Source organism: Neodiprion virginianus, chromosome 6, assembly GCF_021901495.1.
Source record: "Neodiprion virginianus isolate iyNeoVirg1 chromosome 6, iyNeoVirg1.1, whole genome shotgun sequence".
Taxonomy (NCBI): domain Eukaryota; kingdom Metazoa; phylum Arthropoda; class Insecta; order Hymenoptera; family Diprionidae; genus Neodiprion; species Neodiprion virginianus.
In genome coordinates, this window is record NC_060882.1 from 3,262,937 (window position 1) to 3,289,480 (window position 26,544).

Below are 26,544 nucleotides of genomic sequence, written 5' to 3' on the forward strand. Positions count from 1 at the left end.
CGACAATTCCAATACAGGCGTATTTCGAATTTTAATTCACAAAAATAACGATTCGTCAAGATCGACAAGACGAAGAATAAAAAAAGTAAAATCTCCAGACACCCGGTATATATAAAATCGTATTGCCGTCGTCCAACCACCACTCTCTGCAACGCGTATACAAACATACGTGCATTATACCTGTAGAAGCTACCGGTCGCGTCCTTTCCGGATGTTCGCTTTAATGTAACGTGCAAATTGTCCCCCCCCCCCCCCTCCTCTTCCCCCTTGGTTTCTCCCTTGACCCTTCTCCCTCCCCGCTCACACACGTTTAAACGAATGTTATACGGAAGCAACGAACCGGATTGGCTACGCGCGTTGCCGGGAAAAGGTTAAAACGCCAAGCTCTCCGAAACTGTGTGTATTAGGTAGACGACTACGACGGGCTTCCCTCGCGCATTGCTTCCTCGTCGGCAGGCGTGGGCGTCCATCCGAATGCTCAACCTCGAATAATGACCCATACTACCTGTAATACGCACCTTTCTCTCTTTCTCTCTCTCCTTCTGTTCGCTGTTTAACCATTCATCCGCATCCGCGGATCGCCCATCGCCATCCTTAAACGCGGCGTGTGTATTCAGATTTCAAATATTTGCGCAACGGATTTCCGTCCCGCGTCGCGTAATGCAATCGGTAACAATTACCGCATGCGATAGAGAAAAAAAATTTGTAAAAATATTGAAAAATGATAAAACATTTTCTACGACTGCTGACAAAATTTGTGCTGTAGATTTCACGTACGTAAATCGATTCCCGTGCGTACGGAGGGGGAGGGGGGATTGCGTTGAAATTTATTTAAATTGTTAATTATTACGGAATATACGCTTTAGGTGAAGTTTTTTCATTTTCAACATATACTAAATAAGAATTTAGGCTGGAATTGAATTGCGACTTTCAATTTGTGCGATAAAATTTGATACCAAAGTGTAGGTGCGTTCATTTTATACCATAAAATTGTGCCGAATATCGTTGCGTGAAAGAATAAAAATTGACGATAGGACGTGAAAGTAAAAAGAACTCTCAGCGTGTAGAGATTTTCATTTTACGTAAACTCGGATAGTGCAGCGTGGGTAATCTTTGGGGGACGTGGACGTATTTGGTGGCGCTTTAGGGGGGGCGGCGGAGGCGGTGGTGTCCAGTTATTGACCGGCGGTCATGGGATGGCGAATCTCTCCTCGTCCTCCTCGACGAAAAGGAGAGAGAGACGCGGGCACCTACTACTCCTTAAGGACGATCGCATGCAGCCTCTCGTCCTCGAGGGATTTTCCCCTTATCCTCCTCCTCGTTCTCCGTAACCCTCAAAAGCTCGTTTCCAAGCCGTATTCATTCGTCATTTTACCGAATAAACGCACCTTGTGCCGTTTCACGGATTTATGTACCTCCGTTGAATACGAAGCTAAATTATAGGTACCTGGGCGTTTGATTTTCATTTTCATTTTCATTTTTATTTTTATTTTTTTTTCTTTGCACGTTTTCACGCGGAGGCACGGGAAGACAAATTTTCACTCGACGTGACGTGTGCAGGATTTGGAAACGGGGACGCGTCGAATGTCTTCGATCGGTTTTTCATCCCTCTGGCTGCGACAGCATGCGATGCCTTCGAGGCTTCTTCTTAGCTGTATTTTATACGGACGAGCTACGTGAACGATGTGTGTATATATATATATATATATATACATATATATATATTTTTATATTTTTTTATACATATTTTTTTTTTACAGTCTTTTTTCAATGACTCAACAATTTCTCCTCCTCATAAATACATTATACATATATACATGTATATTGTGCACGATGCGGTTATTTTCGAGCGATTATCCTTGTACGTTGAAAATTTTAATGCAGTGATGTAATTTGGTACAGAGCGGTGAAAGCGTATGTATAGTTATCAGGGTGGAAAAAACAAACTGAGGTTCCGTTCGTTTTTATTTATTTTATGTAAAACCGTGTCACTTTGGTGAAAAAACGCAAAACAAACTATCTTTTACCACAAAATTAACCCGCATTTACAGGTAAAATTGAAGAAGAAAATTATAAAAAGGCTTCAAGTGTCATAGTTTGAGAAAAATAATAAATCAAAGACGAATTCAAGCTATAAATAATGATACGGCGAGGATGAAAGAGTGTTTCTCGGTTTCTTAAAAAAAAATGTTAAAAAAAAAATCCTCTAGAATTATTCGTCCAATCTTAATTCCCACCGTCGAAAAGCAAATAATGAAAGCACGCACGTCGGCAGGTAACGCAACCATTAGCGTACATCTGATTTCCGTTTTAATTTGTCCCCCGCGGCCTGTGTAAGCTTGCTCGCAGCTCGATATAATCAGAATTAATTGCCTCAGCAACGAGGCTCGGCGGGCGAATTGAATCAATCCAATTCCGTTTACTGATAAATCAACAAACCAACCCTGGCCGCTACCGCATCCTCCTCCGCGTGCATCGTGCACCTCGTGCCGGATGCCAGGCCGCACCGTGACGCGCGTAGATGGACCAACAATCGACGTTGCCAGGAGCATTGCCGCATATTCGATGTTTGGATTGCTCATCCGGGCTTCCAGCGTAAATTTCGCGGTTTTCGAGCCAACCGTTCCTGAAATTCTCTCTTTGCTATATCCCGCGCGGAGCCCGGGATGGATCGGATTTATCGCGCTCCGCACATACGCTTTCACGTGTGTCTATATATTTATATACTTACGCGCGTACGTACGTTGAAACGTCCAACCGCAGCGTGCCGTGCAGTTCATTCGGAGAGAAAAGTGGCCAATCATCCGCGTCTTGGAGATATTCCGCTTCTGCAAACGCGTCGACGATTTTATTTATACAGGCTTTTCGAAGAGCAAAAATTCTGCTAATCAAGCGTGACTTTATAGCCGCTCTTACGTACCGTAACAACCGATCCGTTGCCAAGCTGTACAACGATCCGAATCTATCGTAGCCCCTTGCGAAAGCTTTTGTACAAAATAAAAAAAAAAAAAGAAAAAAAAAGAAAAAATAAAACTTTGCAACCGCCTTCGCGGATCCGAAATTTTGAATCAATGCGTTAATTTGACTCCGCATCGCCGACAACAACGAATCGCCTTCACCCCCTTCTTCCGTCGAGGTTTTTCGAACGAGCATATCCAACGGTTCGCCTCGGTCCGGTTGAATCCGTCGCTAGAATCCCGGGCGTTTCCATATTCCCGGGGTCGACAATGGGCGCCGAGGTCCCTGCAGCTCATCCCCGTTCCCTTCTTCGTCTCGCCGTAGTCGGCCCTATGTAATAATCTGCTTCGCATTGTCCGTCTTCTCGGTAGAACCGAGCGAGAGAGTCCTTTGACATCTCGCCGAGTTTAATTAAACGGGAGCGTAATGGTCCCGACCGGGCGGCGTGACCAAGATGACCGAAGCGACCCTGCACCCTGTCGCCGGCGGGATGGTCTTATACCTCACCCTCGACCCATCCCCTTCCGTAACCCTGCCATTCTCAACCGCCGGGACAATTTCGCACACCTAAGTATTTCGCGGAGGGGTCAGCGAATTTATTCCAATTCCTCGAATGCGCAAAAGCGCGAAGATCGTACCGCATGCTTCGTACAACGGTCAAGGTGCAAGCTCCCGACTTTCCTTTACATACGAATGAAGACAAAGGAACGAAATTAAACCCGTCGAGTTTACTTCGAATTTTGGCGTCGCAGTTTGCGCGGGATGCTCGGCGACATTTGACTAAAGGATTCACCCCTCGTCTTATTCTACGAATTTATACATACGAGAGTGTGTTCGTGTAACACCCGGGACACCGTGTTTAGCGTAGCGTCTTATTACTTTCCGGAATACGTGCGATATCGTTGTTTGATATTTATTGGAGCGCACGTGCCGCTGGCAAAATGACGGACAGACGAGCTCGGGTTTTATCATTTTTTTTTTAACGGCATTAGACGGGAATGACAATGGGAGGAGGTTGGGGGAGTCGAGGGTGCGTCAGGGCAAGTTTGCAAATTAATTATTCATCATCGCGACAAGAAACTCGTCGACGAGGCGTCCCAGGGACTATCTCTCCTTAAAGGGAATAAATATCAAATGTGTATGTATAAACGTAATGTAAAAGAAGACAACGAGCCGTGCGCTAATTAAAATACCAACTTCTCTTGGTTCGTCCGCCTCAAAGGTGCGGAGAAGTCGTAGGAGAGATGGAGAGAGAAAGAGAGGGAATCGCGAACCTCGAGCTACGCGGTAGGATAAACACATATTCTCGTTGAGATTTACTCGTTACGGAAGTCGAGGGCATAAAGAAAAAGGTATACGCCCATATTTTAATTTATAACAGGTAGGTAGGGTATACCTGATATATGTACGTGTAATACAATCACGCGAAGATAAGACCGTTTGTGAATCTTGACGATAAAATTGCGGTAAATATGCGCGCGCTGGGTATTTAAAATATAACAACTTTAATGTACTTTTTCCACATTTGCATATGGAATATCTTGTCCGGTGACTGATACTTTTGATTCTTAAAATCGATGTACATATAGAGTACATATTTCTTGCGGTAAAGCTATTGTCGACAGTGTTATTCACCGTGCAGGATTATACCTGTATTTGGTAAAATGAAGTTTACGGCGGGAGAAGAAATATATAAAAAAAAAAAGGCATAATAAGAACAAGAATAAGAAGAGCAGACTGTTTCAACCAGCGAAACACCGAGCCGAGTACCGATTGAACGAATCATCGATAAGCAACCGGCTTACGGTATAAGGGTAGGAAATGGGAATTTTATTCGAGGGTTTAGGGTGGTGGAAGAAAAGAGTCGAACCGCCGCACGTATCCGTTTTCCTGGGGTAGAACCGTAGAGTTGAGTTGAGAAGTGACGGCGGGAGGAAGGCAGTGAGTTAGCGTGGTATCACGCGGTGTAAGCCAGGCGACGAGGGACGTCGAGGGGCGAGGGTGACGGGGGGCGGGAGGAGGGAGGAGGGAGGAGGGAGGAGGAAGAAATGAGAGAAGGACGAGGGGGGGGTGGAGGAGGAAAGGCGGGCGCGAGAAGAAGAAGCCAACGACGCCGTTGCCGGCCGAGGTACAGTCGGCGGGTGCGGGACGGAAACGCGGCCAAGCCTCGGATCCTGACGGCGAGGGGGTGGATGGCGGTGGAACGAACGGCGAGGACGAGAGAGTGGTGGAGAGGGGGTGGGGGTGGGGGGCCGGCCGCCTCCAACCCCCCGAAGGGTGGCGAAACTATGCGAAGAATCTGCAATTAGTGAACAGGGAGAGCGGAGAGTGCGCGGCGAGGCGAGGCGAGGACGTCGACGGGGAACGAGAGGGAGGGGATGAAGGGGGGGGGGGGGGGAGGTGGGTGAAGAAAATGGAAAGAACGGAAGATGGATGGAATGGTGGTGCCGCCGCCGCCGACGCCGCCGCCGCTGGGTTTCGAGTGGGGGATGTGCCGAGTCGAGGGGAGGGGGACGATAAGACGCCCGGAACGACGAAGACGACGACGGAGGTCACCGTGTCAGGGTGATGCGATCTTTATGGCGTATTTCATACTGCTTATGTGCGTACGATTACTTTGGGTATCGTGTAACGCATGCGAGTAGATGTATGCAGGCGCGTGTTATAAGGACAAAAAAAGCTGGTGTCTGGTGGAAAACTCGAGGTGAACGAGGAAAGTGCAATCGCTGATTCATCTCCCGATATATTTTTTTTTTTTTTTTTTTAATATTTTTATTACGCCAGAAACGGTGTGCTTAAAGGAGGTTTCCACTACTTTGTTGGGTCGAAAAACGTCGAATATAACGTGTTGAATTTTGATAATGCTTTTCGTTTCTCTTTGATCCAGGGGAGGGTTGAAGGACTGGAGCTTGAATTAAAAATTCAAATCCGTCCAGTTTGCGGCCCAACACACAAATCACACGCCTATACCGTACATACGACTCGTTATCGCATACCGTTCGACAACACGTTCCCATGTCGTCGAATTTTCTTGGCATCGCGTGCAAGAGGGTTGCACGCTGCATCCGTGGAGGCGTGTATAATATACCTGGCCGAGGCGCATTCCACGCGAAATGGGGTATATCTTGGCTTTTGATGTTCGACGATTGGACTAATTGGACAAACTACCCCCGCGCGAACGGTGCTCAAGGTTGAAGTACTCCCGAGGACTTGGGAGGACGATGAGGTCCTGTTTGCAAACCATTCATTAACGTCCTACCTACCAGTCTCGGCAGTTGGCTGGTTAGCGGTCGTAGCGGGGCTATTGGAAGAGAAACAATTCTCCTCCTAGTTTATACCCACACAAACATATATTTCGTATGTACCTGAAACGTTTCCAGTTAACCGTCTCTAGCCTCCTTTGCGGCTAACGCGATAGTGAAAGGATACGTTACCCGCACCGTGACCGCGGATACGTTTACATGCCTTGCAACGTTTCACGCCTTGCCCGCGTACTCGTACGTGTTTCTGCATGCGTGCTGCTATAATCATCGACGTCGATAAGTAAGCTGTAATCAATCATTCGATACGGAGACGGTCGTACCTGATCGAGCACCAGCTGCATCCTTGGTGTTAAATTGAGCGTGAGAATGAATTGAAAAAAAAATCAACTTCTGCTCGACTTCGACTTCGGGGTACAGATTACTACACGCACCGTGTCCTGTTTTATACAGTCGGACGTATAGTATGTATACAGCGTGTGCGCGACAATAGAATTTGGCACGAATAAATGACGCGCGACCGGCTTATACTCCCGTGAATCGTTGGAAAGCTCGTTTAAAGAACCTCGCGAAAAAGTTTACCCCCAAACTAGCCTGATCTCGACGTATGCACGGTCGAGAACCGGGAAAACCCCGTAAACGGAAGGAAGAGGAACCTCCGAGCTAACCTCTCCCCCACGGACTAAGAATTCGTCGACGGAATTCCCGAGATTCCGTAGCCTCGGCTCCTACGTCACTTCCTGTTTCCGAATCCCCCGAGAACGAACGACGACGACGACAACGACGTCGACGTCGCCGTCGGGTACGCCGAGAAACGTCCGGCGGTCGGCAGTTTTTGGAGGGAAACGACGACGACGACGACGACGGTGGTGACGACGCACTGGGAAGGTGCGGAATGCTCGGGGAGAACTCGTCGGGAAGAAGGTTCATGGCGGAGCCATTTAACGGTCTTTGCGAAATTGAGTCATCACGCGGTTCGCCTGGAATTTCGAATATTTTCCTCCCGATTCCCACCCCCGACCTCCCCTTCCCCCTGTCCCCTTATATCCTTTCCCTCCTTCATCCCTTCGCGAACCTCCGTCCTGTCGCACCCTCTGCGACGACGCTACCGACCCCCTGAACACCGGGAATCATCCCCGCGCCACCCCGTCAAGACGACGAAGGTCGATCAAGCGCTTTTTTTCATCCCGCAAGGGTTTAATCTCGGAAAAATACCAAATTCGACTCACCGCATGAAACTTTGCTCCGAAAATGCTTTTTTTCCCTCCGTTTTTCCCACCAAAGATAAAGAATTCCTTCTTGTACGCGTTTCAGTGTCTACACATGGATGAGAATTTTGAAAAATTCTTCCGGCAACTAAAAACGAACTGGTTAAGCCAAACAACCTCGCTTTTTTTTGCATATCTTATTGTTTAGCCCGATTTGAAACTCGCAAGAGTTGTATTTCAAGGTTCTACGAAACATCTCGAAGATTGTGTAAAATTTTCAACGTCTTCAAAATTATAAACGACCGCCATTTCAAAACTGAAAGTGAAAAAGTTCTCATAAGGTTACCGGGAACATCGTCTAAACGTATACAATCGTCTATCCGTAGTTGCTAATATTTGTGGCGGTACCCTGATGTAAGTTTGCTTGGCATCGTTGTCGCAAAGATAAATATGTTTCCAAAATTTTTATCTTTTCTCCTCGCAACAGCAAACGTATCCCCCAAACTACACGGCAATTTCAACAAAACGCTCGTGCGTGAAAATCCGAGGAAAGTAACTCAAAGGCAAAATCATCGCGTCGACGAGCATCGCGGTTCACGAGTGCAGCCTGAAAAGCTTGAAAGGGTAAGCGTCGATCCGAGGGTCTTAATTTAGATAAGATAGCCGAGCAAAGAGCGAGCAGCGAGATGTATCCAAGCGGTGCCTTGACGTTTGTTACTCCAGTCATTCTCCACGACCGGTTCCAGTACTGTTTATTTATTGGGACGATAAGTAAGGTGGAGAGATTAACCCCCCCGGGTCATCTGGTGTAATGGATCGGATCGACGAAGGCATTTCGGAGCGTCGCGACGCTACGCCTCGCCGGGTCGGAAGATCGGGACGATTCGGTCGCGATTTTATTTAATTTTTGTTTCATTTATTTATTTTTTGTTTTTTTTTCACCCTCAAACTTCTAACTCATCATCGGGGGAAATGAATTCAGACGATATGTCATCGCGTTTAGACAGCTTGAATCGGAAAATTTAATATCTTACTACAGGCTATGTGTCTCGACTTTTGAATGATACCGAGTAACTCCTGAGAGGAAGGGACGCTGCGGGGGTGAATCTGCCTTCCTTTGAAAGCAGGGTTTGCCTCGACCTCGATACTTTCCACCTCATTCACCCGCTTCTGGCGCTCTTCCCTTTACAGGTACAAAATTAATTAAAACTGAATTTCGAAGCGACTTTTCCCCGGCGTGCTCGGATCAACGTATAGGTATACCTGTAATACCCGGATAGGAAATTTCATCTGATGTTCTCGCCATTAAATCTCTATACAAAACCGACTTGTTATTGTATCCGTTGAACCAAAAATAATCTCCAGGTTGTGTAAACTGCCAGATGATACTCGCTGGACTCGGAGTCGAGTAAAATTTGGAAAAAATATACTTTGCTCAACTCTGAATCGTTATTTCGTAATATCGCGAGTTTGGTTCGCGACTCGCCATCACTAATTATTATATTACGAATGACGTTTAGTCAGAAGCGGTTTAACAAGACGCTGACTACTCCGCAGAGAAAGAGAGAGATCAACAGCTGTTATCCTGCGACCTGCTTCGGGGTAGCGGTGCTTGAAAGTTTCTTCATCAGTGAGGCTGCATTCCCAGCTTGACTTTTTTTGGTCACGCTTTATGCCTGCTGCAGAGCACGGAAATAAATTTATTACGCAGCCCGGACGTTTACGCTTAATATTTTCTAGCGCTTGCGGTAAAAAAAACTGTTCCAGACGTCAATACAAACAACGGCCAAATTTTGCTACAAAGAGAAAATTAAAAATACACTCGTACCAAGGCGCTGGTGAAAATCGTGACGCTTATCGGTCGAATTGAGTCCCGCTACCGTCGTATTCACCCTATTATACCCCTTACATGATTTTTATGAATACCTATCGCCGTTCCTATTTCATTGACTTGTGCGCATATGGATGTGTAATATAGGTATGTAGGTACCTCGATAAAGATTTGATCGCTGGTAAATCTGCGCCACGATAAGCTGGTATGTACTTGTATAGAAATGGCTCTGTTCGCGGTTCGCTCGGTTCGATTTCTCCTTCTCGTATCGCTTCCTTCCATTATATATATATATACGATGATGATGACGATTATGATCATGTCAGATTTTTTTAGAAGAATAGAACTAAGCCTTCAATAATTATATATATATATATATATAATTCATCGATCGGAAGTGCAAACGTCATTTCGCCCATAGTTTATAAACTGGTTCAGGATATAAATAAATAAACAAATATATATAATACGTATATCTGTATACGTCGCGTCGGAGATTGAAAAATATCCGAATAAACCGGCAGAGCGGAATGATCGTAGACAAGTGCGACAGAAATCCTTGCCCAGTAAATTTCATTCGTACAATCATTACCATGTACCGCAGAGATTAAATCTGCATCATATACCTGTTCCGGACAGGCAATAAACTCAATTTATCTTTATCGACTGTAAACTGTGCCGTGCTAAAACCTTATCATCCCAAGCTGACGGTGACGCAGTGGGGTTGCTTATAAATACACGTGTACGTAATACGGTCTGTAAGGGTATCAAATAAATTGTAAACCTTATACCCTGTGTATAAGTTTATATTGTACATACCCGATTACATTCACGCGTTAAAAAAAAAAATCTTTTCCAGCTCTGTAATATCGGTAGAAAAAATAATATTCTTGGTACTTTAAAACCACATCCGACGAATCCTGCGATATATTTCCGGTCACTGGTTATCTAGAGGAACTGGAGGAACTGGTTCGACCGCAGATGGGTGTGGATTTATATTTTAATTTAAATTTTTTCCCTCTTTTTTCACCAGCAGTCGAGCGGTGTCTTTGTTATACGCCTGATATGCACGTTGCGATTCATTGACCTGTTATAACCGAGTATCGGACGAAACGGGAATCAATTACCGTTGAACGGCAAGCGAGGTGTGTCGGTTCACGATTCGAAAAATAGATGTGAAAAATGAACGCTGTCTAGCCAGCCAGTCGGTTTCAGACGGATGGAAAAGTGTTTGTTTGAGGTTCTCAAGCTGGAGCATCTGTTTCGCATCAATTTGATAGTTCTGTGTTGCTTTGTTTCCTATGAAAGCACCGAGGGGAAAAGCTAGATTCGTTTGGATTCGGGTTACAGTAATTATCGTCAAACAAAAATAGTATATCGTGCAACGAGTGGGCAAAAGTCACGATTCCTAATTAGTGCGGATATCTTACCAGCTCGGAATTTTTCACAGTAAAGATGTAGAATTACGCGATTTCGGCCGCCTGTTGAACATTAACAAAATACGCCATTTCCCCAAGCAAATATTCGCACAGTGGGTAAAAACAGTTTTTTCACTCTAGTGAAAAAATTGTTTGCTATTTCCCAACGCTCACGTCATTCGTTGTTTTTATTGCGCACGCTATACCCAAACATTACACCGAACGCAATGAGCAATGGTGAAAGTAACAAGAAGCGAACTACGTTCCCCTTCATAATTTCTATATTCTCCTCCGGATAAATGAAAACGCTGTTTCGAACTCTCGAGGCTGCGGGGTGCGTGCAGGTATTCTCGCATTATTTTCTCCTCGGCATCTCATTTCTCCTCTGCTACTCCTGCTTCTTCTCGCAGGCGTGTAGTTATAACGCACAAACGTAAATATAGATTCGTCCAGAGGACCCCGTTTCGTTCGTTGGCTCACAGTTTGTTCGTTTGTTAAGTCGAGGCTGCGCTTTCGCCCCGGCTTCACCCGGTTCTGCAGCACTTACCAACATCACACGCCCGCTTAATTATAGACTATCGAAGACGTTAGCCGCAGAGGTTCAAGTGGCCATAAAGAGGGAACCGGGCCCCGCTCCTCTCTCCTCTCTCCTCTCTCCTCTCTCTCTCTCTTTCTCGTTCCCTCTGCTCTCCAGACCCGAACTCGGAGAGAGTTGAATTCGTGATTGCGGGGTATCTTGACCGGAGAACCAAATTGAGCTAACTAGCAAATGGAACCAATAATACCCATCGAGTTGAGCTCCTAGTACCCCAATCTCGAGAGTGCGTTGAGATTCGGGGGGGCCTCTGATCCGGGCTTTTGATCATGGAATCAAATCCGTCAGACCTCAAACTACGCAGTTATACGTTGTACGGTTTATTGGGACAAACAAAAAATACCTTCGATTTTTTCTTCTTCTTCTTATTCTTCTTCTTCTTTTTCTTCTTCTTATCAAAGATTTGCTAAGTCTCAGGAACAATTTGTTTTGATAATTCTGTTGCAGGTCGCAACGAGTTAATAGCTCGGTACATAAAACTGCGAACGGGAAAGACGAGAACGAGGAAACAGGTCTCGTCACACATCCAGGTACTCGCCAGGCGAAAACTACGGGAAATTCAGGCAAAGCTCAAAGTGGTAAGTTTCCCTCTGTCTCTCTCTTTCTCGCCCTCTCGCCCTCTCGCCCTCTCTGTCGTTCACCTTCCCTTCTATACTTCTTCTGTATTTCAAGAATTGCGATATTTCGTCTCGCATTACGTCAAGTTACCATAGTACAGGTAATTGTTACACGTAAAACTGAGGGAACGTTATCATAATTTTCAATGTCACGTATATTCGTAATAAATTACAACGAAAAAATAAAAAATAAAAACGTACAACATTAAGAAACTTGGTTATTTCTCTAACGAATACGAGTAATAATTTTTTCAACACTTTCTTTCTTTTTTCATTATTGATCAATCCGCCGTTTCTATCGACGCTCCGACACGTATCTAGTTTAGCATGTAACATATCTTTGGATAATCCTCGCGCGTAAAAAATTAACTAGCGATGTTTAATCAACAGATTTGAGTTATTAAAACATTTTGCGAATAATTCAGCGCACGGTTGATAAATCAAAAAACCTCTTTTATTCGACGCATTCGGTTATATACCGCCAGAGTTTATCACTGTTTATTGGTCGCGTAAATTCGTGCCCGCACACACATTTGTCCGTACGTACAAACAGATGCGCGCGTGCAATTCCGCGTTGCGAAATGCCTGAATATTCGATCGTTACGCGGTTGTTGTTCCATCGAGGGAAAAACGGCTTTAGGGAAATGTATAGAACCTCTACACACGTCCGTATATCTATAACTACGGAACTATCGTCTGCCGTGTATTTTGTGGGTTAAAACGGTGATATTGCACTGCCGACGGCTCGGCCGGCGCGTTGCAAGCTGCACAAGGGATATTATTGCTCACAATTTTACCGCGTTCGAACCGAACCAGATTTAATTGCGAACATATCAGGCCGTGCTGCCTGCAGCGTACCCGCTACTCTAGTAAATCATTTTGCAAATAAAATCAACCGTGCGCAATTATAAACGTAGCTGCATCGTGAATCGACGAGTCGATTATGGACTACCTATTTTTCATTTTCTCAATTGTAACCATATTAGTACGTAATATTCATTTACTGCAACCGTTTTATATTATTTGTCATTTCAAAGGAATCGGAATTTTATCAAACAGTTGTAAGTTATAAAACCACAATCATTGGGTATATATCCGCAGGAAAAAAACCTTCGTTATTGGCTTATGAAAATATATTATTCACTCTCATTTTTTTTTTTTTTTTTTTTTTCATATAACTATCACCGTTACCGCAGGATCCCCATTGTTCACGGTTTATGCACACCGATCAATATTCCGCGTTTTCAAAAGTTAATTAATACTCGATGAATAGTGAGGTTTCGGATTTGGAAAACGTTCAATTCCCTCCCGATTTAATTGGTCGCTACTCATCTGTACTCCGTTATGTACGGGAATATCGAGTTTATGCAAGTAGTAAGAAAAATAGAATGAAAAATATTCAAATGACGTTTGTTGTTGTTGTTGTTGTTATTATTATTATTAATTTTTATTTTTTTATTTTAGTAGCACGCTGCTCGCTTATATCCTCGGTCAATTGTATTTTCAGCAGTGGTTCCAATTTATTCTTTTAACCGTCGTTTTCTCGCCGTATCTCTTACACTGAGAAAAGTGTTTACTTACCGTTAAAAAACGTATATTTGGATATGGCGAAACAAATGTTTTGTTATTATTATGAAATTTTAGTTGAGCCAAATAATGATCGTTGGAAATTCGTTAACAGTTGACAAATAATGCTTGGCTGAAGTAAAATTTAATAATACTAACTAAACATTTGTTTCCCCATATCCAAATATACGTTTGTTAACGGTAAATAAACTCTTTTCTCGGTGTATACATTATATTGTACGAATCGTCACGTTGCCACGAATATTGACGCCGGAATCCAGCGGGAGGGAATGAGGAAGAACGTGACGTTTTTTGGTGGAAGTATATAACCGTAATTGAAAACTCTTCGGATCCCCGAAACTGCGGAACGATGAAATAAAGCTGAATCCTTCGAGTATCCTACCCTTTATCATCAGCGTGATTTCTCCGTTGAATTTTTCGCAAGCCGTGGAAATTCGAAGCTTCTCATTCGCCCAAGTTAACCGATAGTTTCAGACAACATCGTAGAAATGATGAAAGTCCAGCAACCCGAAACGCGAACCTTACGATTAATTATAGAGGAAAACTGTTTGAATATAATTCTTGTAATTCGCTTGGTCGATTGTGCAATGATTAGTTTTTCGATCGAAAACAAGCATTTCGATGCTTGCGTAGGTAAAAAATAATGCAGGTTTTACGAGGAGTCGATGCCACGGATTTTTGGTCGATAATACCGTATTTGACAATTTGATAGGATCATGCTGCGAAGGAGAAGGCATTGCAGACAATGTCGAGCATGTCCAGTGCGCAGATAGTGTCGGCTGGATCAGCGATACACAACAAGATGCCCCCCGCCCTTGTGGGGCCCTTAGCCCTCCACACTTCCACCCCCGTCTCCTATCCCGGAGCGGTAAGTCCCACGAGGAAAAACCCTGGGTGATGATTATGATTATGATGATGATGATGATGAGATGATTATGCCACTGCCAAAGAGACGCCGCGGCTTAACGCTCGCTGTTTTACTATTCACACGCACACACACGCTGGCACGCATTTCTAAGACGACGAGGCATACTGTACACGGATTCGATAACAAATAAAAAAAAAAAAAAAATTCCCAACATCTAATTATTCGATTAATTTTGCGCTGTAATAATTTTTTTTCTAATTTTACAATCTTTGCTTATAAACATGTGCTACAAAATTATATTTCACATCGTACCTCGTCTTCTTAGGATGATAATAATAATAATCATAATAATAATAATAATAATAATAACTTTATACAACGTTATAACTTCCATTTTGCCGTGAGATTGTAATATACTTACTAGAATTTGCTTTTCTTTTTTTTTTCATCCTAAATACGTTTTTCGTTACTTTCATCATACCATACATAAAATTGATTTTATTTTCATTTCACTGAATTATAACTTATGGATCGGTGAGATATTACATGGTGCGGATTTAGTAATTACACACGCTCACACACACACACACACATATGATGTATAAATAATTTTTTACCGTTTTTATGTACATACGTAATTCAATGTTTGAGCCATGCAGATGTGGTTAAGATCTTGAATTTTGACATTTCATTACGGAGACATTCACGTACCGTATCACGAAACATTAATTAACCCAATTAACGGTGTGCTGCGATAATCGGCCATATGTTTATCGACCATTTCGCCGTAAAATTCGCCTAGTTATACCAGCTCATTTTCAGCCGAACTAATTCCGTTTATATACGAATATCATAACCATACGCTCCCTTGGGGGCGCCCTTGTTGTGTATTGTTGAACTGTGTCCGTTATCAAACATCGTCAATGTGGCTTACGTGATATTATTTTCGTTTCTTTTTTAATCGTTATTATTTCACGTCTATATACCTACTTGTGTTCGTTTAACTACGTTTCTAAATCGAACTGATACCTCAAACTGTTTCTCAACTTAATTGCATCCACAACTGTCCTGGTTAACAATACGATTCGCCCATTTTTTGCTTACTTAAATTTTTATTTTCCACTTTGTTCTTTTCCATTTAACTTGGAAGTTCTCTTATCGTCGAGATATACAGGTTTTAAACGGAAAGACATGTTTTGCTTTATATCTAATATATAACATATTATTATTTAATTAAATTGAAGTTGAAAAATCGTCGTATGTGTATCTAATTATTACTACAAATTTATTATGATGTGTATATCACGGATGTAATATATGTATATATATTGATGTAATTTTAACCCGTCGTTGTTTAACCGTTGCAGCAATTCTGGCAGCCTGGTTTGCAACCAGGAACATCCCAGGATGTCAAACCCTTCCCGCAACCGGCTTATACCGGAAAACCGGCAACTGCGGTTTCCAGTGGAGACATGGTTCAGGCACCACCCCCACCGCCCTGGGAGGGCAGAGCCATCGCCACGCACAAACTTAGGCTTGTAGAATTTTCGGCCTTCATGGAGCAGCAGAGAGAACCAGACACCGTGAGTTCTTGCTATGCGTAGACAAACAAAAAAACCAAAAAAAAAAAAAAAAATGGTAAAACCTTTAGTATAACATTCAGTCTGTCATTTCGTTAATTTATTTATTAATATTATTGCAGTATCACAAACACCTATTCGTCCACATAGGGGGCTCCGCCACCTATGCCGATCCGCTGTTGGAAGCGGTAGACGTCCGACAAATATACGACAAGTTTCCGGAGAAAAAGGGAGGCCTCAAAGAGTTGTATGACAAGGGACCTCAGGCGGCCTTTTTCCTTGTTAAATTCTGGGCAGACCTCAACACCAATATTCAAGACGAAGCGAGGGCTTTCTACGGTGTCACGAGCCAGTAAGAAACTCCATTCATTGTCAGACATTGAATTCATTAAATTCTCAAGTTATCGAGGAAATATTTGCCATCTTATTTATTTATTTTTTTTTATTCCAGGTATGAAAGTAACGAAAACATGACGATAACATGTTCCACGAAGGTTTGTTCCTTTGGTAAACAAGTAGTAGAAAAGGTGGAGACGGAATATGCTAGGTTTGAGAATGGAAGGTTTGTGTACCGCATTCATCGCTCCCCCATGTGCGAGTACATGATCAATTTCATCCATAAGCTTAAACACCTACCTGAAAAATACATGATGAACAGTGTGCTTGAAAACTTCACTATACTTCAGGTAAATATCATCATTTGTGCAATTACTGCAGTCCATTACACAGTTGAAAAAAAAGTGTGTAAAGATAGAGGAATCAGGAATACATAATGAAAAATAGAAACTATCACGGTCTCCAATGCATCGAGTCATTTAGAAGTTTGAAATACCAAGCCTGCGAAGCGGTATCCCAAGCAGATAGGGTTTTCACTCCTGTTTCATCAAATTTTATTCGCCGTGCAATGGACTCGCAACTGATGTGTATGCTTGTTATTTCAATTCCAGGTTGTAACGAATAGAGACACACAGGAGACGTTACTTTGTACAGCGTATGTATTTGAAGTGTCAACGTCCGAGCATGGCGCGCAGCATCACATATACAGACTTGTCCAGGATTAGTCTGTTTTTTTATCTGCTCGTCACGCAGCCATCCACCCCCATCAGTGCCTACACCTACTACTCATCCACACAAACATACATATAATAACACACATTCAATTTAAGGGGTCTCTAAAAGAGGATGTTTTGGTCAACGAGTTACGAAGAGCTTACCTGGCCAAGCGTATACACAAACTTTTAAAGCGGTGTTGTTGTTTTCTGAAATTATGTTCGATTTTTACCCGCCACAAATACGCGGGCAACTGTTCGACAACGTCGAAGGATTTGATGAGTTGAAATTACGTTTCATGCTCTATTCAATGTTCCATTTTTGTCTTCTTTCTGTTGGTCAAGCAACGCGCTTTACAATTCGTTGGTTCCTGTATATTGCACTAAATTCAGTGATATTTCCAAGCTTAGTAATTCTTGCGCAATATGTTCGGATGTTTAATTTGATATCCCTTATTGTAAATCACATCTTTCAAACTCAATGGTCATACTTTAGTAATTTGTTAGAGAATATTTCAACGACACTTGTTGTTATTGAAAATATTTATTCTAAAAAGTTTTTCAACGAAATTATATATTTTTTCTCGACATGTTATGTCGCGTTCCTAATCGGCTTGGTTATTTCGCATACAGTTTGAAAACATCCTCGAAGCTTAGAAACTCCGTAATAGAACACAAATGCACCCAGAGACATAGAAGCGTACTAGCCAGCCCGAGCTCGTGGTTAGTTCAAATTTCCAGTTTGCAGTAAACCATGATGTTTTAACTTTATTTTTCTAAAAAAATATTATGTATATGTGCAAATTTCGACATGGTAAGTTTGAAATAGCATGAAGTAACAGCCATTATACAACACTGTTCATTATTCGCTTGCAATGAAAGGTCCAAAGAGTAACAGGCTAATAGTAACGTGCAATAATCATTATCGCTAATAAACTAGTGACAAAAAGAAAGAAAATCATAGAGCGAAAGGTTACTAACATTTTTACAAAACATGAACAACTTCAAAAACATAGTGAATCCAATTTCTCAGAAAGACCTATAACATGTGTATGTGGTATTTTGTTGATCAAATTCTTAACAGCAAGTGAAAAAATGGAAAAGAAATATATGTATATGACAATAAATGATGATGGTATAGAGAACATGTCGTACTGGAATTTGGAGCAAACAAAAAACTTAGATATCGGAGTGGCGCAGTACCAACTTTACTTAGTATTATAGTTTTATTATTGAACTAGCTAATAGGAGATCAGACAAGACATCCACACGCAAATAACATATATTATTACGAATAATAGTGTATGTTGCTGAATGAAATATTATGACGATGTTTGCGATTTGCATTGTTGTAAATGGTCATGTATAAAGCTATCAAAGTGATTTTAAGTTTTAATGGGAACGAAAGCTAAAGGGATGCCATTACAAATTTATAAAACTGCTGATTTTTATAATTCTTTTTAATAGCGGAAGGAAAAGAAAGAGAAATAAAGTACTTTTGCACATTTTTATTACACTCTATACAGATTGTTTTTAAACTAATACAATTTATACTGAGAGCTTTTTTGGAGCTCCTTTAATTTTTGATCATCTAGAGAGATGCTTATTTTGCTTTTTTTTTTTTTAGTGAAGATTTATTGATTTTCGAAAGTGCACACAGTCTTTTTCAACAATACCTGTGCAATGCTACCCTTTTCTTTTTGGCAGCAACACGTAGAATAGAAATGTGTTCGTACTTGTTATAATCAGTCTACATGATATTTCTAAGCTCCTTTTTTTCTGTAGTTTAAACACGGTTACTTTCTTACTTTAGCGTACTGTTTTCGTTTTTAACTTTATACTACATTTACAAAGCAATATTTTCTTAACACACACCCACCTGTTTTCCAGTTCTTAACATGATTTTGTTTCGGCAAGTTTCAGATTTTTTCAAGTCCAGGGTTTATTTAGGTCACCGTTATTCCAATGCATTTTTCAAAACCTAAGACAAAGTAAAATATTAAAAATATATGCCGCGTTTGTCCGTTGAATTATTTTGTACTTAATCTTTGCTGCGTAATTGTTGACGAAAAGTACTTCCAAACATCAGATCAATTGCAAAGAATGCTTTGTACCATATCTTGTAACAGTACTGTAGTATTTAAGTATTTATCGCGTAAACCCTGGTAATTTTTAATGGAAATACTGCACAACATTTATTGTTAACACGATTTTATACGAAGCCAGTAATCCACACTTTCGGATGTCAAAGTATTTCGGTGAAAAAAGATGTATTAAAAATTTTTTTACTTGTTCTACTTAAACACAGTATATTTCGGTTTGTTGTTTATCCTCACATAGAACTTGCCTATCAGCAACAAATTTATACACAACCGATAAAAACACAGATTTATTTTAAGAATACATTACTATTAATTACCGTATCGTTACTTTAATTATTATAACGAAACAAGTGGCAATGTATTTTGATCTCTCTTTTAGTCAGAAATATGTTTTTCTTTGGTATCATTTTTTTTTATCTTTTTTTTTCTTCGTGTTTTCTTGGTGAAAAACAAATTCGCTATATAGCTGATCAATGAGGAAGGAATTTTAATTGAAGGAAAAGAAAATTATGTATTTTTATGTTTATTTGTACTTGCAAATTGGCAGCTTCAGTACTTCTTAGTTATTGTTATTTTTATAGTAATTAATTGTAAAGCAAAAAAGTTTTTGTCGCTATCAGATGAAATATGGTATAGCAAATTTTAGATTTTTATTCTAAGGCTAAAACGATTTTACATATATGAAATTTTTTATTCATACCACGCAATATTAACGAGTGATGTTCAAATAAATTTTTTTTAATTATGTGTGTTTTTTGTGCGGAACAAAAATTTGAATTGAGCATAAAAAAAAAGAAGTACCGGCACTAATATTATTAACATTAATGATTTTAAAGTAAGCGAATTACATTTATAAGAAAAGATTATGAAAATATATATTTATCTATGTCTTCTGTGAAGATAGAAAATAGTACTCTCTCACTCTATATTGATGATATCGAAAATCAGTAACCAGCAAAGATACAAAATATGGCAGAGTAACAATAATTGAAAATCAGTTCACACTGTATACATTAACACATCTTATAGCATGTTCAGATTTGTGAAGTAACTTGTATATATTTACACGGACTCCATCAAAAATTCACGATTCAACGATTATGTGACTTAGTTTTTTGATCTGTAGAATCGAACTACTCGTTTTTTCTCTATGTTTATCTGTAATTTTTACCGAAAAGCGTACTGTTCTGCAGTGGGAAAATCATTATAACACACCTGAAGTAAAGTTTTAATATGTCCATATCTGGAACTGCCATATCAATGAATTGAGCTTGATCATAATGAAACAGATAAGAACAAAAATTGAAAAAAATGGAGATGAAGAAAATCTACCTGTATATTATATTATCATAAATGAAACGAAATGAGGATCAAAGTAGTTGACTTAACAAGTAAATGAAAATAAATGAAATATATCATTAAATTAGAGGTTTAAAATTATAATAGAACTCAGTATATGTACAGTATTTGAAAAAAACATGTTTATAATTTGTATGGAAAAATAAATAATTGATACAAAACAAACTGCGGTTTTAAACCAACGAATATTAAAAATACAAACTTTAGGCCTTCTGATACCCTCGGTATAGTACAATGTTTAACAAATTATCTTTTCTTAATATCTATTTAAACGCCGAAGTGATAAATTCTTTTGTGATAATATTTCGAATTTATAGTCAGTATTTAAAAATAACGTGGAAAATAATATTATTAACAAGAAAAAAAAAACCGAGTCGCGAATAAACGTTTCCCATAGGTAGATATTTTTTTAATGAATTTATTTCGCGTCGTTGATGACTGACCATTCGTGCGAAAACTGTAGGGCTACTCAAATTCGGAAATTTTTCAATTTACAAATAAACAAATTTGTGAACCCCGACTTTACCTTGGTATCTTAAGCTATAGGATTTATTATAAACACGTAAAAAAATATACACTTCAGTTCTGAGAAGTTGATATAATTACACTTTTAATTTAATTAATTTTACAGAGGAATAATACGTAATAACTGTTCTTTATTTGCGGAATAATGAGTGTGTTCTTTATAAATCAAGACATGAGCATTAAAATCATTAGTGGTGGGCTCCTCGACAGAAATGTGTATCCGTGCTTGACATGACAAATTTTTGTAATTCACATCTGGATCTTGAGATCCGTTAATCCCACAAAGCCATGTACGATGTAAAATATACCTGTAATAGAATTATTCAGTTTTTGTTAGTGTTGGAACAAGAACGTACTTGGTAGTCTATTTTCAATATGTGAACAAAACCTGTCAAAAATTTACCTTCCCTGTTTGGTGTCTCTCCACACCTTATAATTTGCACAGTCAAACTGTGAAAATGCTTTTACAAAACTGTCTGCTTCATCTGCGTTTGCTATAGTAGCTTTCAATACTGCAAGTCTTCTATTAACATAGCAAAATTTCACTTTGTAACCATTTGCAGTGATGAAATTTGTAAAGTATCGCGTGTAGAGATCCTATGTGAGAAAGGTATAAAAAGGTATTAATTTATGCATCCACGATATCAAAATACATGTTCAGCAATGAAATTATTCACAAATCAAAGGCCTGTGGTAAATGGTAGAAGTTTACTTACATTGCATAAATTTATAGTTGGTGATCGAATAGTTTCCGCTGTTTCTCTTGTTTCCACAGGCTCAGATATCTCTTTTTCGGCTTGTATATTATCCAACGTATCAGATGCGTATCCATCGGTAGACAATACCGTAGAATCTTTTTCTGTTAATACAGCTTTGTTGTTTCCAACACGATGTGTGTTTTGCAATGTAGTTCGCAGAACTTGGTATGTTAATTGGACAGTTTTCCCACCTTCTATATTTTGTTGATCAGTTTCCGGTTGTTTTTTACAATTTGAAAGCTTTCCGTTTCGTTTCAAGATTCTCGGTATATTTTTTTCGCCTTTCGTCTTGACTAAGCTTTTAGACGTATCTTTAGTATGATTGTTTCTAGCAATATTGTCCTTTTTGGCCTTGCAAACCTCAGGTATCTGATCTGCAATACGACGTTTTAAATTTGGCAATGTTTTTGATCCCGTAGAATTTTTAGATTTTGTTTTGCGTATCATCGGTTCATGTGCTTTGTCCTTCATTGGATTTTGACGTCGTGGTCTGAGTTTTCGTTTTGTACTTATAATGTTTTTCCGAGGGGATTGATTCACTGAACGTTCTGAAGTGCATTCTATTATTTCCGTATCTGAATTCTTGTCACCCTTTTCACTACCAGAAATTGTTCGAGTCAATGCAGAAACTCTTCTAGGACGTCGAGCCTTGCGTTTTGTGCATTTTGATTCAGTCGTGGTTGAATTTTTGGGTCGCTTCTTTTTCGGACGTGCCAAAGAATCGGAAGAATGTTGAATTTGAACTTGTGAATTTTTTGAACTTCTGGTACATCTGCTTCTAGTTCTTGCACTTATACATTCTTGAGATTCTATTTTTCTTTTAGCAGAACTTTGAAGAGCCCGTGTTGCTCTTCTCTTTTTGTTCGAAAGAGTTCGACAAGAATCCTGATGTCCAGACTTTTTTTTTCTTGCTTTTGATATCACAGTTGGACGGGTTCTGCAGATTTCTGGGTCCATTATTTCTAGTTTCACAACAGGCTGTGAAATTAGATTTCTGGGGCATTCTAATCTTTGGTTCTTTTTAACGCTGTATGTATAGGAGGAATATTGACTCTTGGCTGCTTCAGTACTGTTATCCAAGTGCTTACCATCAGAAGCATGTGCTTTATCACATTTACAAGAACATTTTTCAACTGCATCGCAGGCAGTACCGATATGTGTTCCGTATACAAAATTTTCACTGCACTTGCAATTCAAAGATAAGTTCATACTTCCTAACCCTTCAGGGATTATTATTTCCTTAGTTTCATCAATGTCCATTTCATCTTCAAAATTGTTCATTTCACTTTCAAAATTGTCCATTTCCGACTTCAAACCGTTGGTTTCGTTCGCACCATAAGTTTCATACATTGGTAGCGTAACCTTGCGAGCAGTATCATATTGTTCACAGTAGTTAGCATCACAAGATTCCGTTTTTATGTGCACCTCATTTTGTATACTGCATTCACAATTTGGTTGCTCGATTTTCAAGTCATCATTGAAAGTAGGTGTTGGTAGTGGTGACACATTTTTCCTCATTGGAGACATATCATGAAAATCAAGAAATTTCTCATCTTCCAGATAAGGCACATCGGATACTGTAGTTTGTTTTTGCAAAGATTGAGAATGGTTAATATTGCTTTTTATATCAGAGTTCAAAGATTCAAGGGACTTGGTGAATACAGTTTTTATTGAAAATGTATCTGTATCAGTTTTTGAAGGATATGCCTGTTTTTGGCTTACGATATTATTCTGTGTATTGGCTGTGACTATATTGATATTTCGTTCCTTGAGAAATTTACCAATACCTGTTAGCTGAGATATGTACATAAAGCAATTTTTTTTGTTCAAAAATTCCTTCAACAAGGTAATGAAAAGTTCATTTTGTTCTAGATATGTCTCGCTAGTGTCTGATTGATCATATGAATTTTTATTACTCCACATTTCTTTCAACAACATAAAATGAAGCATGTCAACGTTAGAATCTTCAGCTTCATCATCAGATTCTACTTTAATTTTAATAGTAGGTGCTGCTGTACAGTCCCTTGTGAAATCATCGCTACTTTGAGTTGAATCAATTACAGTCTCCAATTTTATTTCTGTGCATCCAGCTATTGAATTCGCAAACTGCAGTTCAAAGGTTGGATCTTTATTGTTCGACTTTTCCAACAAACTTTGCGGTTTTAATATTCCTAAATCGTTCTTTACATTTGTTTCCAACACATCTTTCATATCTGCTACTGGCAAACCTATTGTACAAGATCTTTCAATACTCTTAGACTTGTTTGATACCTTTGTATAGTTCGAATCTTCAAAAGCTCTCATCCTAACAGAATCTACGGAAACTTTCTGAATATTTAGCCTTCTCAAATTTCGAAATGCCGATGACTTTCTGATCGTTCGCATACCGTTATGTTTTCGAAGTACAGAAGCATTTCTCATACATAACATCGGAAAGTTCTTTGCTTTCAACAAGGGCATAGTTGTGCTTCTTGTGTAACGACGAAAACTTTTATGTGAGGTACATCTACTTCTACTTGTTATCATGCAACTTTCTCGTTGCTTCTTTGTTGTTTTAAGAGAGTCAATCACATTCTTTTTGACTGGAAATGAAGTGTTCAAGTTCAAAGACGCTCTGCCCACTTCCATTTGCATTTTGCTGTCGGTACTTTGAACCTTATTTTCACAGGAAGAATGGAGCTGAGAAAGATTAGTGGTTTGTAGGGACATTTTTTCATAAAAAAAATGCGTTGTGGCACAATTATTTCTGGAATCGGGAATATTTTCGGCATTTGGATTTTTCAACCATTTCAGGACCTCAGGCGTTCTATTAAATGAAAGTAGCTCTTTTTTTTTATTTCTACTGACACTTTCAGAATCTTTAGTGCTTGAAGTTACCATTTGTTTAGTCTCTTTATCCAAAGTAGATATAGACGTGGTATATGTTTCATTGAAGTTTTGATTGTGGTCCAATACTGTCGTACTCATTGACCCCAATTCATCTATTGCTAAATTTTGACTAGTGGAATTCTTGACATGAACAGGTAATTGATCATTGATTTCTGACGAATTTTGTTTCTGACATTCCCCAAAAGTTGATTGGTCATCCGAGTCAAAATTTTGACAATATGCAATCGGTTGCCAAGTTTTATCCTCCTGTTCGAATTTATTTGTGTCAAGCATATCACGATTTTCCATCAGAAAAGTGACTATAGAATCATCATCTCCATGCTCATCATCCGACGCATCAAGTAATATTACATATTTCTTATTCGCGAAATTTAAATTTGATTCGATGTCTGTTTGATGATGATTTTCGTTGGTGTCGGTAATATTACCTGTCTTCAGTTGATGATTATTGCTAAAGTCATTCCATTTTGATTCAAAATTGATCTTCATATTCCTGGTTTCGGTGTTATGCCAATTCTCGCTAGAACCTTTATCAAGTTCTTGCTGCAAACTGTCTAAACTGTCGTTTGCATCATCTTCAATCATTTCTAAGGTTTCGTAACTAGTAGAAGATAGGGAGTGATTAGAATGATAACGGAAATTCTGACCCTCATGTACTTTTTCAAACAATGTAAATTCATTTTCTTCTTTATCCAATATATCTTGAGTATTAGAAACATTCTGTATATATTCTTCGTTTTCTTCCATTGCTGTAATCGCTAACAGGCCATCGAAGGCAATATTATCATCAAACTCAACGCTCTGGGCATTGTTTTCCTCTAGCGATGTAGTTGCATCTATGGATTCTAGCGCCACTAGAGTTTTAAATCGGCTTTCAAGATGTTCTGATGGCACAATTCTCGTCATCTTTTCATAAGCGGATGATATCAGTGGTTCATCTATGGCCTGTGGTAAAATCAAGAATTAATTTGAATAGAGTAAGGTTATATCTTATTTAAGTAAATAAAAAAGTGAGTACTAGATTAATGAAACTCTGAAAACGGATTTGAACAATGAATATACAATGTTCAAAACTATAGTAAGATGAGTCGTTATAGTAAACACATGCAAATTTTGATATCTATTTTTTGTGATTCATTTTCTATCAGACATTTGTCTTAACGCATCGTTCTCATACCTTGTTGAAGGCTGAATCTGCCTGCTTCCCATTGATTGATAAAGCATTCTGAACATCTCCCGTCAATCCAGCGTCAACAGCTCCTTGAAACAGCATGTAATCTACACCTCTGATATCTATGTTCATAGTTGACAATTTCGTAATAACCGTCTCCCTGTAATAAATGTTTACTCATAAGTTTACAGGTAGTATGCAATGATGAATTTCTGCAAAGCAGCGACAACTGCTGCTCAGAACTAACCTAAATCAGATGCCAAAAAGACTGTATAATTGAAATTGGCTTTGAGTGAGATAGTTTGGCGAAGAGTATAATTAATGTATGAACTAATGTAATTTATGAACGCGTTAAATAATAATGACTAGGTAACTGTTCCGGACACAGAATGTCAAAGATTTGTTCTCATTGTTTTTAATAATTATCCTCAGATACGAGTGCATGGAGACTACACAAGAAGCACGAACTCTATTTAAATAAATAGCTGCCTGTAAGAAGATGGCGCTAGTGTTCCGTATGCATCGAAGACTGCAGGGACTTTCTACGAATCACATTGCAAGATCATCGATTAATCGACCTTGAGCATCCCTGTAACCAATGACACATCGTTACAAGGGGAACACTAGCGACGCTAATGGTATAAAAAATAAACCGAAAGTGAACGATTGACTAGTTTTGTCGATTAACACATTTGAATTCGGCTCCTTGTTGAGTCTCTATGTACGAATGCATTACGTTTGCGTACACAACAATAATCTATACTATACT

General features: G+C 39.7%; 2 protein-coding genes across 9 annotated transcripts in view; one reads left to right on the top strand and one right to left on the bottom strand.

Annotated features, from left to right (window-relative positions):
* Positions 1-20,269, top strand: part of LOC124308267 (protein scalloped) — a 103,085-nt gene extending 82,816 nt beyond the window's left edge. For 7 of the 8 annotated variants that reach the window (XM_046770854.1, XM_046770858.1, XM_046770855.1 and 4 more), the window contains 6 exons: positions 11,718-11,848; positions 14,187-14,342; positions 15,710-15,925; positions 16,045-16,274; positions 16,374-16,608; positions 16,870-20,269. In XM_046770854.1, coding sequence (XP_046626810.1) covers positions 11,718-11,848; positions 14,187-14,342; positions 15,710-15,925; positions 16,045-16,274; positions 16,374-16,608; positions 16,870-16,983 — 1,082 coding nt within the window. In that variant the 3' untranslated portion in view covers positions 16,984-20,269. The remainder of the gene's footprint in view (positions 1-11,717; positions 11,849-14,186; positions 14,343-15,709; positions 15,926-16,044; positions 16,275-16,373; positions 16,609-16,869) is intronic. The other variant, XM_046770861.1, reaches the window with a different exon arrangement.
* LOC124308266 (uncharacterized) lies at positions 20,200-26,216 on the bottom strand. The gene is made up of 5 exons (XM_046770852.1): positions 26,023-26,216; positions 25,782-25,935; positions 21,674-25,549; positions 21,361-21,554; positions 20,200-21,265 (listed from the first exon to the last, which is right to left on the bottom strand). The coding sequence occupies exons 2-5, from the start codon at positions 25,905-25,907 to the stop codon at positions 21,058-21,060; spliced, it is 4,404 nt and encodes a 1,467-aa protein (XP_046626808.1). The 5' UTR covers positions 25,908-25,935; positions 26,023-26,216; the 3' UTR covers positions 20,200-21,057.
* Between the last annotated feature and the right edge of the window lie 328 nt (positions 26,217-26,544).

What these genes read in the sequence shown, in the direction of transcription:
- LOC124308266 (XM_046770852.1), bottom strand. Translation starts at nt 25,907, where the DNA reads ATGAACATAGATATCAGAGGTGTAGATTACATGCTGTTTCAAGGAGCT. An exon ending in CAGATTCAGCCTTCAACAAG is followed by an intron (nt 25,550 to 25,781) that starts GTATGAGAACGA and finishes ATTTTACCACAG; the next exon opens with GCCATAGATGAACCACTGAT. An exon ending in AGAGACACCAAACAGGGAAG is followed by an intron (nt 21,266 to 21,360) that starts GTAAATTTTTGA and finishes ATTCTATTACAG; the next exon opens with GTATATTTTACATCGTACAT.